The following is a 12,802-nucleotide window of genomic DNA, read 5'->3' on the forward strand; positions in this document are numbered from 1 at the left end:
TCACGGCAAGTGACCGGGACAGTCTCTAGGTAAAGGGTTGGTACGACCTGTGGCGGCTGAAGATAGACGTGAGCTCCCAGGTGAGCAGGCGAGAGTCTCTGGATGAACGGGTGGTCACAGCATGTGACGGCGGAGCCTCCAGGAAGACCAACAGACAGGCGGCAGATGAGCGCTCCCAGGTGAGCGGACAGAAGTCTCTGGACAGGCGGGTGGTCACAGCACGTGACGCCGGAGCCTCCAGGTAGGCTAGCAGACAGGTAGCAGATGAGCGCTCCCAGGTGAGCGGGCAGGAGTCACTGGACAGGCAGGTGGTCACAGCACGTGACGGCGGAGCCTCCAGGTAGGCTAGCAGGCAGGTAGCAGATGTGCGCTCCCAGGTGAGCGGGCAAGCTGGTCCATAGACAGACTGACAGGAGTTTGGAAGGCAGACCGTCGGACCTCAGGCAAGCAGGCAGGTAGCTGATGTGCGCTCCCAGGTGAGCGGGCAGGCTGGTCCTTAGACAGACTGATAGGAATGGTAAGGCAGACCGTCGGACCTCAGACTAGCAGGCAGGTAACAAGTAATCAGGCAGGAATCTGGCAGGTAACTGGCAGGTATCTGGCAACGGGACCTGAGGGCTGAAGCACAGGTGAGACACTGGTGCAAACAACATTGCTCGGGCACCTCCATTTTGGAGGAGGTGCCTTATATATGGTGAAGTCCTCCGGCCATTGGCCGGGGACTCCTTAGGACGGCGCGCGCGGCCCCTTTAAGAGGGAGGGAGAGCGCGCGCGCGCGCCCTAAGCACAGTGGCCGGGAAGGAGCGCGCGCTGCCAGCAGAGCGGGAGAGGGACGCCGGGCACGGAGCAGAGCGGTGAGGGGAACAGCGTCCCTGCCTAGCAGAGGGCAGGGACGCCGGCGCTACACATACATATATAGATGTATAGATAGATGTCCATACATGTAATATTAAGATCAAAGATTAAAACAGGCTTTAATGTGCATATTCTTCCTACTAATGCATAGTAGACTTCTCATACAGGTTGAAGCAAATCTGCTAGACATATGAATGAAGACCCATGTGGTATAAAACTGAGCCCCATTATCTATAGGATTCCTATATGATTTAAGGAAAGAAAATCTATATTATTGAGTTTAGTAGAACAGATCTGCTGCTACAAATCCACAGTCTAATCAATGAATACAGAACTGTTTGAAATACTCAATAGAAATTCATTTATTGCGGCATTATGGAGATTGGCATCTTATCTGATATTTTCATCACAACGGACGCCCTTTGTTGTGGGGTGAGCCGACATACTACATAATCCCTGGATAGATGGAGTCCCCACATAATTTTATTTTGCCCTTGCGTTTGCATGTATAGATGTGACGAACAAGCCGAGAACCTGTCCATGGGCTCCCGCTAGATAAATGTGGTTCTGTGGAGCACACAAAGGGCCTGTTTTGGATAGAGAATTCTAAAGCTCTAATTCTATTTGTGCCGCTTGGAAATCAGAAGCCTTTTTTTTCCACACTTGAGTTTTATTCGATTATTCCTCAGAGATGGTTTCTTTTCCCTTCCAGACGCGTGGTGGAAGGCTGGTGAAGCAGTTGGCCTATAGTTTGAATAATCAAATTAACCATTTGGTACAAGTTTTAGTGCGGGCTCATATGTAGAAAGCACAGCCCTGACAAAACAGTGGGCTGGGATCTGTCAGGCTGCAATGAGCCCTCCTCAGCTTTCATCCTTCCAGGCGATTTCAGAGGGTAACAATGGATTTTACACAGAAAAACAAACCTACAGACATTACAAAGGGGGAGATGAAGTCCGCAGCAAAATTGCACACCGAACCATAGTGAAAAGGTTGAAAGCTACAGATAGAAGGAGGACCAGTGCAAATCTATTGGGAAGGAGTGGGGTGAAATGTCAGTAAAAAAAAAAATCTGTATTTTATACAAACAAAAAGGAGGAGATTTCCAGGTAGCAGAGTAAATCTTGGTAGAGGAGACAAAAACTGATCACATACAAGGACAAGATCAGGACTTTCCACTCTACCCCTCAAGTAAACCCAATGGGTCGTGATTTGAGGTTATCTTATAGGGAAAATGTCTGCGGCAATTTTTAAGGCACCAACAATAATTCCATCATCGATATACTATTAGACCACATTCACATGTTCAGTATTTGGTCAGTATTTGACATCAGTATTTGTAAGCCAAAACCAGGAGTGGAACAATCAGAGGAAAAGTATAACAGAAACATGTCACCACTTCTGTATTATTCACCCACTCCTGGTTTTGGCTTACAAATAGTGATGTGAAATACTGAACAAATACTGAAGGTGTGAATGTGGCCTTAAAGTCCCAGGTAGCAATCGCCACATGGCTCAGACTGGGTTCACTCATATCCGTTGCATCAGGCTCAGATTTTTAAGCCTGATGCTATGCAAGAGATCAGAACTGATGGCAAAATGGATGCAAAAATGCATCTACTGTCATTAAGTTTTTCTCAGGTGCTGGTTCAAAGCCAAATCCCAGCTTTACATGAAAAAAATGTGATCATGCCCCAAGTCGTCACCTGTTCAACGCAAAAACGGATGTACCAGACAGGTTGGAAAGATCCCATTGCAAACAGTGGGATCAGTTCCTTCATCAATTTTCCATTCAGTGTTTTTGAAAAGAGCGCAGCTCTGGCCTTATGTGAACACAGCCTTAGATGTCATAAATGGTTTTAAATACATTATTATATACTGAGCTTAGATTGCTAATTGATAGTTAATGGTCTTTTATTTTCCCAAAATAGATGTGATGTGATTGATGTGTTTCATCACAGATTATGTATAAATGTTTGAAAAAATATTGTGGGACATTTGATTGCTTGCCATATTGTGGAGATGTTCCCCCCAGAAGGTAGCAGTACCAGTAATGCACAGAGATCCATCATAGGACCCTCATACAGATCCTCAGTAACTATTGCCTTGTGCATGGGGGTCATTTAAAGCCTATGTGAGTCTAAAAAGTAGATTGTGTTGTTTTTCTCTTATGTGCACCAGCAAAGACAAGCAAACATATTACATTGATTATTTTTAACAAGAAAAAAATGTGAAAATTATTGTCTCAGTGAGCAATCAGGTATTAAGAAATATAGGATATTTTATTGGCATCCATAATTAATTTGAAATATTTTCAAAATGATTTTAGTAGTGTTACAAATGTATAATAGTATAACTATATCTGGCTTTTCGCGAACAAAAAAAAAGTTTCTTTTCATTTATTGTTGCCACCTCTAACATTCTACACAGACCAAGAAAACAGCGCCACCTAGCGACTACAGCTGCAACCCAAGGTGAAAATGCTTTAGTGAAGCTACTCCCAGTGCAGGAGTACTTTTGTTTTGTACCACAAGCTCTACTGTACCGATAAATGTTATTATGAGGACACTGGAAAATGTAACTGGATTATCATTAATTGAGATCATTGGTTGCTGGTTTTACACCCAGAGAAGAAATCTCCTTCTAGGTGACTGTGGGATTCTTGTTAAAACAAATATGGATCCCATAACCATACCTGAGGAATATAGAAGCAGGTTTATGTCTACAATACATACAATAAAGGAAACAATCTTCGATATAAATTGCTTTACAGCTGTTTGATGCAGTCATTAAGATCAGTAATATTTTATTACAGATTTGTACTTGCAATTTTAAGTGTAGGAATGAGAAAATAATTAGAGCAATGACTGGGTTATATAAAATAAGGGGGATATTAGTCATAAAGACTGGTGCATTTTAAATAAAATTGAGAAAAAGTAAATAAAATAAAAAATAATAAAAAATTCTTAGTACATTCATCACACATTGTGAGCATGTCAAATAATCTGGTAAATTAATGTTAATAGAAAATATTATGGTAACCACTGTAGTAATAATACTAATAATAATAATTATGATTAGTATTAGTAGTTGTAGTATTGTTATTATTGTTGTGATTGTTATTATTAGTATTATTACATTTATTAATTACAATAATAATTATTATAATCACATAATATTTTGAGAGATAAAGACATTTATTTTTGTTTTGCACAAGAAATATATCAACATATTATAACCAGGGACAGACTATACAACAGCCAAAGGGTATGAAGAAAACTGGATGATGTTAGGCATTTTATATTTTGCAGTGGTTATAAAGATACTTATAAAGATTAAAATATCTCAATTCAAAAAAGTGACAGTGTACATAAAACACAAACAAGATAGGCAGATAGAAGGATAGATAGATAGATAATAGATAGATAGATAGATAGATAGAAGGATAGATAGATAGATAATAGATAGATAGATAGATAGATAATGGATAGATAGATAGATAGATATGAGATAGATAGATAGATATGAGATAAAGATAAGATAGATAGATAGATAGATAGATATGAGATAGATAGATAGATAGATAGATATGAGATAGATAGATAGATAGATATGAGATAGATAGATAGATAGATAGATAGATATGAGATAGATAGATAGATAGATAGATAGATAGATACTAGATAGATAGATAGATAGATAGATAGATAGATATGAGATAGATAGATAGATAGATAGATACATAACATTTTAACCATATTGAATAGATCTGAATTTAATAAATGCACACAATGTTTTACATTCACATACACTTTGCAATGATTTGCTGAACAATATAAACCATTGGCTAAATATGTTTGTGTGTACATTTTTATGGGTATGTGTATAATATTGATGTATGCAAATTAGATATAAGATTAAAAGTGGGAAAAGTGGAAGTTTTTATGAGTTAAAAAAAATTAGATGAGTGATTTTTCTTTGCAGCCTGATATAATTAGCCAATTGTAACTTTCATAGACCCGTTTTATAGACTCATGTCGCATGTAATGTCGGAGTCAGGAAAGCAGAACACTGGGCTAAAATTCCAGGAAATCCTCACTGTTTGCAATTCTTTGTAGGGGAGAAAAATAAACCCATTTATTCTGCAGAGGTGAAAAGCTCTCCCCAGCCAAAATGTGTATTGATATTCATGAGGACAAGAAATGCATAAAGATAAATTGCTGTAGTAAGTGTGTTTGGATTCACATTAGTCTTTGCAGGCCTATACACAGGATCAGGGGAGAAGACTGATGTCTCTGCAGCCATTCTCCCCTGCTGTCCAGGCCACCAGAAAAGAAAACTAATGCACACGAAGAATCCTGCAATTTGTCAGTAAAACCTTGTCCCCATCTATTCTTCTGCTATCCTCTACCACCATGGTGCCAGGCAGTGACCAGCAAAGCTTTGCTCCATCATCTTAGACACTGGGCTCCCAGCCGAGGCCATAAACCTATCAGTCTGTGCCATAAAACTCTACTAACTTTATGACTCCTTGTGACTCCAAAGTGCATCTTTGTTTCAGACAAGGACTCTTGTGAGACTTTATTTTATCAATGCAATAAAACACCCGGTAGCTACAAAGTGTCATCTTAATGTGCTTGTTTTTGCCTATTGACTCTTGCTGTGAATTAAGCTGGTAAGTACTGTACCACTTAAATCCCCCATTAAGCCTTTATGAGTGTGTTACTTTAATTATGCACTTGTTATAGGGGGTAATGAATGCACTTGAACTAATTATCCACATGTTAGGATCATGTAAAATACCCACAGTTTGTTTACAAGGATTTTTTTTCTTCCTTTGTAGGTGCCTCAACCCACTGGTGCCTGAGAAGAAAGGATGATCCAGATACATCACAGTGAGAGCAGAACATGCTGCCAAACTGATACAAATGACTCCAAAATGAAATTGTGTGCAGGGGAAATGAAGAGAATAATGAATGTTTTCTTCCTCACAAGATCCACCCCAGGCATTGGAATGGGAACGTTCATCTCTGTGTAATAATGTCACTTGCTTTGCAATTTAAGGCAGGAGGTTGTTAGTGGAGAGAGGGGGCTTCACTGTGGGGACACGGCCTCAAATATATTAATAATAATAAAAATACACAATAACATTGCACACATACAAATATACATGTGTAGCAGAGGGAGAAAAATTCTAATTACACTATATATACACATATATATAAATTTACACACACATATATACACACATATAAACATACGTATACATATATATGCATAGATATATATATATGTGTATATATATATATATATATATACATATATTTTTTTTATATTTTTTTCCACACTTCAAAGACATAGTAATAGAAAATTTAGATTGTGAGCCCCAATGGGGACAGTGATGATGATGTCTGAGCAATATATATATATATATTTATATATATATATATATATATATATGTAATATATATGCATGATATATATGTGTGTGTATATATATATATATATATACAGCTACAAAACAGTAAACAAAGTTCACATTTCTGCATTTCTGCACACATTGAAAATGAGAAAATGATAAAATGATAAATGGGACTTTAATATAACCTTGAGTGGAATGTAAAAAGACTTACTAACCATATTCTTGATTTTCCTGATCCATCTATGTGCATATTGCAAGCCTGAATAACAATTCCCACAGTACCCAGGATACAGAAATGGGAGTATGCCCTATCCCAGGTGTTGATGTATCCTTTAGTGCCCCTGCCTCCTTGGCACTGCATGTGGTTTTGGGCACTGGTGTAGATAAGTGTGTAACCCTTTCATTATACTTGCTGTGACATGAAGCCAATAAGGGGTAAAAAAAAAAAGAGCACAGCAAAAAAGAGTTAAAAAACAGCATCTCAATTTATTGCCAAAGGTATATATGATCGGTTAAAAGCTAGAGGGGAAATTGGATCAGGGAGAATCGTCACCCAACTTTCATTTTTGCAAAGAGTGTGATTGAATTAAAGGGCAGGGAGCTGGTTAGAAGGGAGAGGATGGTGTGCTATTAAATTCTAATTAGAGATGCAGGAATCAATGATAGGGAGGTTGGACAGCTAAGTCCCCCAGTGCCAGCCCATAGACTGATGAGTTACTTGTCATGTAAAAAGCGCCAGCAATAAGACCAACCGCTTTGCTATTGTCCAAGTGGAAAGAGCCAGTTTATTATGAGGACTCTATGCTCTGGAGACCTCAGGCAAGGCATCTCATAGAGGCTTTTTCATAAAACTAGGCTCTGCTGCTAGTAAGGAGGCCAGTGCTGAGGCAGGCGTGGAGCAGAGCACATCACCTCCTCCAAGTCATCACCAGCAGCCCTCTCTCTTGAGTCTTTTCTTTACCTTCTTGGTGAGACTTTCAGAGCCTTTTCAATGTATAAAATGGAATATTCTTACCTTAACTCCTCTGCCTATGAGTCCTGCATGCTGGCATGGACACCTCAGTCTGGCATCTGCCTACGCTGACTTCAGTTCCTGTAGCCAAGCAGTGGCTCCCATGTGCATAACCCCATCAGGACCACTTTTGGGGCACCTCAGGCTGTCCATCACTTACCCCAGGATCTTGCAGCCTTGAACTCTCAGAGATCACCAGAGCAGTCCTTATGCAGCAGTAGGTCTTCTACAAGCTCTTCTTCTCCCCCACCCCAATCCTTGGCAAGGACTTTTCCCCTTGTATATAGGAATCCTTGATTACATTTGAAAATGGAAATGTGTTTAGTATTTACCAAACGAAATTTGCTTACACAAATGAAAGAATTTATCACGTTAGAAGCGATTGCAGGGAGAGAAGTAATTCAGTTACAGGGTTACACTATCCTGGTAGTCACACCCGAACCGCCAACAAAATTTATCTTAAGCTGCCAAAATGATAGGCATAATTTATTTACTCTGGGATGAGACGTAAAGCTTAGCAAATAATTAAATACCCAAGAGAAAGACTCATCACACCAAGAAGACACTGTCTAAAATGCTGGGACTCTGCTGGACTTCTACTGCAGCTGCTGCTGCCCACCATTACTCATACCTGGGCATCACCCTACATATTATTGCCCACTTTATAAGGATTTCACTGATTTACTGCCACATTGGATGACTCTAGATGACACCATGAAATCCTCTTTTATATCATTAGTTTTGAAGACTTTTGCAATGAGCCTGCTCTATTCTGTCACATTAAATACTAATATTATTATATATAGGGTGACTTCATTTGTAACTTAATACATCTCTCTACATTACTTTTACATGCATTATAGTTTTTTTTGGGTACATTTATATGTTTTTGTTCTATTTGATATCTTTTTGAATGCTTTTTGCTTTCTTTTATTTTTAACTTCACTCTTGTTTGTTTTGGATTCTGCAGTTCCTTATAAGCTGTTTACTGACCATGGGGGTCTCAATGAGAAGAGGAAGCAGAGGAGGATTAGGACCACATTCACAAGTGCTCAGCTGAAGGAGCTGGAAAGGGTGTTTGCTGAAACCCATTATCCTGACATTTACACCAGAGAAGAGCTGGCTCTGAAGATAGACCTGACTGAAGCCAGAGTACAGGTATTCTATACATCCATATAGAAAAAATAATTATTAGGTGCAATGTTTATATGAGACATATAGACATATAGTGGGTATGTAATTAATATTCAGAAATTAAATCTAACCAATTGTTTTATTTCTCTTCCTCCCTCCATCTTCCTCTTCCTTCCAACATTATAACATTCTATATATCATTTACAATGGTTCTTTACTGACCTCCTCCATCACCCCATTCTTATGGCTGTCCCCCATTCCCGGTTCCCTATCTATCCACCATTACCCGCTACTAGGTCTGGTTCCAAAATCGTCGGGCGAAGTTTAGGAAGCAAGAAAGGGCAGCAGCAGCTGCAGCTGCCGCAGCCAAAAACGGATCCTCTGGGAAGAAATCCGACTCCTCGAGAGATGATGAGAGTAAAGAGGCGAAAATCACAGACCCTGACAGCACTGGGGGCCCAGGTAACAACCCCAACCCAACCCAGAGCTGCATCGGTGGCCCCAGTCCTACAGGATCTCAGGGATCTGTTGGTCCAACAGAACAAATCAAATGTGGAGTGCAAGGATCTGGAGGCCTGTCATCTGCAGCAGTAGTAGGGGCCACTGGAGGGGCACAAGGCTGGACCACTGGTCCAGGTGGCACCATCACCTCTATCCCTGACTCCTTAGGAGGTCCATTCGCCAGTGTGTTATCCTCCCTGCAGAGACCCAACAGTACCAAAGCCACTCTAGTCAAGAGCATGTTCTGAACTCTCCAGCATGAGCACTAGTGCTGAGATCTGCAAGGTCGGTGGCTGCCTGCTGTTATTGTTCTCAGTGAGACTACTCAGAATAATGATGATGATGATGATCAGGGACACCTGTCCACCTCTGCTACCTGCCCAGGACAACTCAGAACCAGGCTCACACAGCAGTGGGACCACATCTGGTGGACTCTCTGGATCACACAGGTGACACTCGGCTTCAGGGAAAGAAGGATGAGAGCAGACTCATAGACTGTACCAGGGCTTTAACGTGACAACCTTAGTAGAGTTGGCATTAAGAGGATGCCAAAAGCCTGAGCACCCAGCAGCAGATCCTAACTAGACCTCCCAGACCTCCACAAAATCATCTCAAAAGGACAATTTTAAGCTCTATAGACATTTTAACTTCTTCACTGCCAATGGGACAGACAGGCCACTAAGGCAGTGGAAAAGGTTAACCAAGGCACCGAAGACCCCTCTCCCACTTCTTCTTGTCTGATATATGAATTATTAGCACTATGTTTCACTGCTTTTTACCCTGTTTCTTCTGGTTTAGCACATTCATACATAATGAGATTCTTTGCTGGACACTACATTGACAGGAATAATTTGCACTGTGTTGCAGCGTTTGTCTTTCTGCATTGGGTGTAACAAGTTTCTATTTATTACATTGTTTCACATTCAAATGTTTTTTTATGTTTTTTTTTTAATTATTATTATTCATTTTAAAGGCACAAAACCTCTAGATATTAGTTGAATGTCGATGCTTTCTATTTCTGTGTCTTTTCCAGCAGTGTTATAATGTGACAGTTGTATGGTGTTATTATAAGTACACAATGTCGACAATTGTTGAAGTAAATGATGTGGAATCCTTTAGTCTAATCAATGTCTCTATGAAGAAAAAAAGATCTGGGTCCTCTGTTTGTTTGTCCGTTTGTTTATCCGTTGAGGTTTTCATTTATTTATTTCTTTTATGTATTTTTTTTTATTCAGATGGATTTCACACTTTTTTTGCTTGTTTTTTTATTTGTTTGTTATTTTGCTTTTTTTTTTTTAATTCTTTTTTTTTTGTTCTTAGAATCTGCATGTTGTCTCTTATTTTCCCCAAGTCCTGAGCATATTAACCATAATTAAATGTTCAGGGGGTTCACTTATTTATATGTAGTGATTATGAATGCCTATTTAAAAGGGAACACTTTTTACATGTGCATATTGATTTCCAAAAGAAAATTGTGCCATTTATTTGATTGTTGATAATAAAAAAAGAAAATGAAAAGAAAATGCCTTGTATTTGTAATTAAGCAAAAAAACATTATATATATACACATATAAACACACATATATACGTAAAATATATATATGTATGTATATACACACATATATATATACATACATTCTTAATATATTATTATATAATTATATATTTCCTGGGGACAAAATCAATTATTTACCATTTATTTATTCCCTTTATTATATACTATCTATTGCATATTATGTCCTTATTCTTTTTTTTACTTAATAAATAAATAAACCTCTCACAAAATAACATTGTATCTTGCAAAAGTTTAGATACATTTTGATAGTTTGAATATTACTACTATACATTTCAAATTTTATAATCACTATTTAAATGTAATTTTATATATATATATATATATATATATATATATATATATATATATATATATATATATGATAGTGCTATATAAGCAAAGCATAATAAATAATAATGATAAATAATAATTATATATATATATATATATATATATATATATATATATACATACACAGATACATGGATACACACATACTTTAGTTTTTACACACATTAAGCTATGGATAAAAATAAGGTTATATTGTATTTGATAATTCGATGTATTGATTTGTGAGAAGACAAATGTGAATGTGGGGTGACTTTAATGTGTATTGTATGTAACAAGGACCCAGTCTTGCAGAGGAGATTTGCATCAATTAAGCTTTGCATACATTCAAATGAAAGGAGCCATTGACCTCTACCAGCAAGTGCAAATCAGTCACTTCAAGTGCCCTCCTCTACAGTAATATAAGGGAGCCTTCCCTGCCTCATTATGCCCTTATTATCCCCTTCATCCAATACAGATACCCATGCCCTGTATCATTCAGTACACACATATCTCATACCTGCACAACTGATTAATACACTTTCCATTACATCAGCTTTTTTTAATGGAACCTGTCGCTCATTCCTGACACTTTAAAGCTTTTAATTTATTGCCAATAATGACTATCAGTGTAAGACTCACAATTTATGGAAATAACTTTATGTAAAAAGGGGCAGAAGTGTTCTAGGATTGATATATATTTATTGGCTAATCAGAAAAATTACATTGATTTTTCTGGATAACATGGCAACACAATATATATATTTTTCACTGTGCACCCAATTTATGTAAAACAGCTGCACGGGGTATTTAACCCTTCTGCTCCTGCAAATAGAGGGTAGAGTATCGTTATATATATGGAGAAGAGTCTATATAATTTTTATACTACATTATATTAATATTACTATTAAAAATATCCCTAGAGCAGCATACACTCACATAAGTATTGTGATTTCTTTTGCTTTTTTGCATAATTTGCAGTATAATATCAAAAAGAATAAAAACTATGTGACTGCTCATATGCCTCCTCTCTTCTCTATGTATTTTCTCTTCTTCTGTCTCTTCCATTTCTTTTCTCTTTTCCATGTCTTTTCTCTTCTCCATGTATTATCTTATATTATTGTGACACTGAAATGTAGATTGGAGATTAAACAGTGGCAGACACTGAACTGGACAGAAGATAGAAGGCACAACATGTCATAAAGGTTACAGGTTGTCCTTCTTTCTCTTTTCCTTCCTCTTCTTCATATTGTTTCTTTTAATGTCAATAAATAAAATAATAGGAATAATAATGACACGTGTCTGAAACCAGTTGCAGCCATATCTTTAGTTTAATCACATTTTATAATACAGAATTCTATTATTAGTGTGAATAATAACAATTAATAACAACAAACATTATGATTATTCTCATTTCGATTTTTGTTACCGTTAGAAATATTACTAATATTAAGATAATGGTATTGTTAATTAGTATTACTACTATTATTATTATTATTATCATCATCATCATCAATCATCATCATCATTATTACTATTGTTATGTATCTCGGATGAAATTAACTATTAGCAATGTTATCATAGTTTTAGATTTCGGATGGTTAATAATAATAATAATAATAATAATAATATTTCAGTGATTTATAATAAAATTCTTTATTATTGGAATGATGATTATGATCATTGTGCCCTTGCAGTAATATTCTATTTATTTAACATCTGAAACTGTAATCCGTCAGATGTGAATAAGGTTTCTGCGTTAGTTGGCTTAATGTGGAAAACAAAAAGCATCTGACTGTACAAATAAATGCTAGCTTTTTAACATTGGAAAGGTAACAATGGAGCATAGATTTGACTTTTATTGCAAAACATGTTATCCAATTGTTTTCCAATTCAAATCTTTATTTATTTTACAGTATTATATAACATAAAAGGAAACATGCAGCACAGGGATTATGGGATTTTCAGGACAAAAATGGAGAAATTTCAAATGTTG

The 12,802-nt window shown here is 37.3% G+C and overlaps 1 protein-coding gene across 1 annotated transcript; it reads left to right on the forward strand.

Annotated features, from left to right (window-relative positions):
- The first annotated feature begins 7,001 nt into the window (after positions 1-7,001).
- On the forward strand, positions 7,002-10,448 carry PHOX2B (paired like homeobox 2B). The gene is given in 7 exon segments (XM_073656989.1): positions 7,002-7,336; positions 7,338-7,383; positions 7,386-7,422; positions 7,425-7,466; positions 7,469-7,510; positions 8,260-8,447; positions 8,720-10,448. Coding segments are annotated over 7 exon segments (876 nt in total). The 5' UTR covers positions 7,002-7,268; the 3' UTR covers positions 9,173-10,448.
- The last annotated feature ends 2,354 nt before the right edge of the window (positions 10,449-12,802 follow it).

The sequence above is a fragment of the Phyllobates terribilis genome, unplaced genomic scaffold (genome assembly GCF_046119375.1).
Source record: "Phyllobates terribilis strain yellow unplaced genomic scaffold, ASM4611937v1 Scaffold_1__5_contigs__length_1240528914, whole genome shotgun sequence".
NCBI lineage: Eukaryota > Metazoa > Chordata > Amphibia > Anura > Dendrobatidae > Phyllobates > Phyllobates terribilis.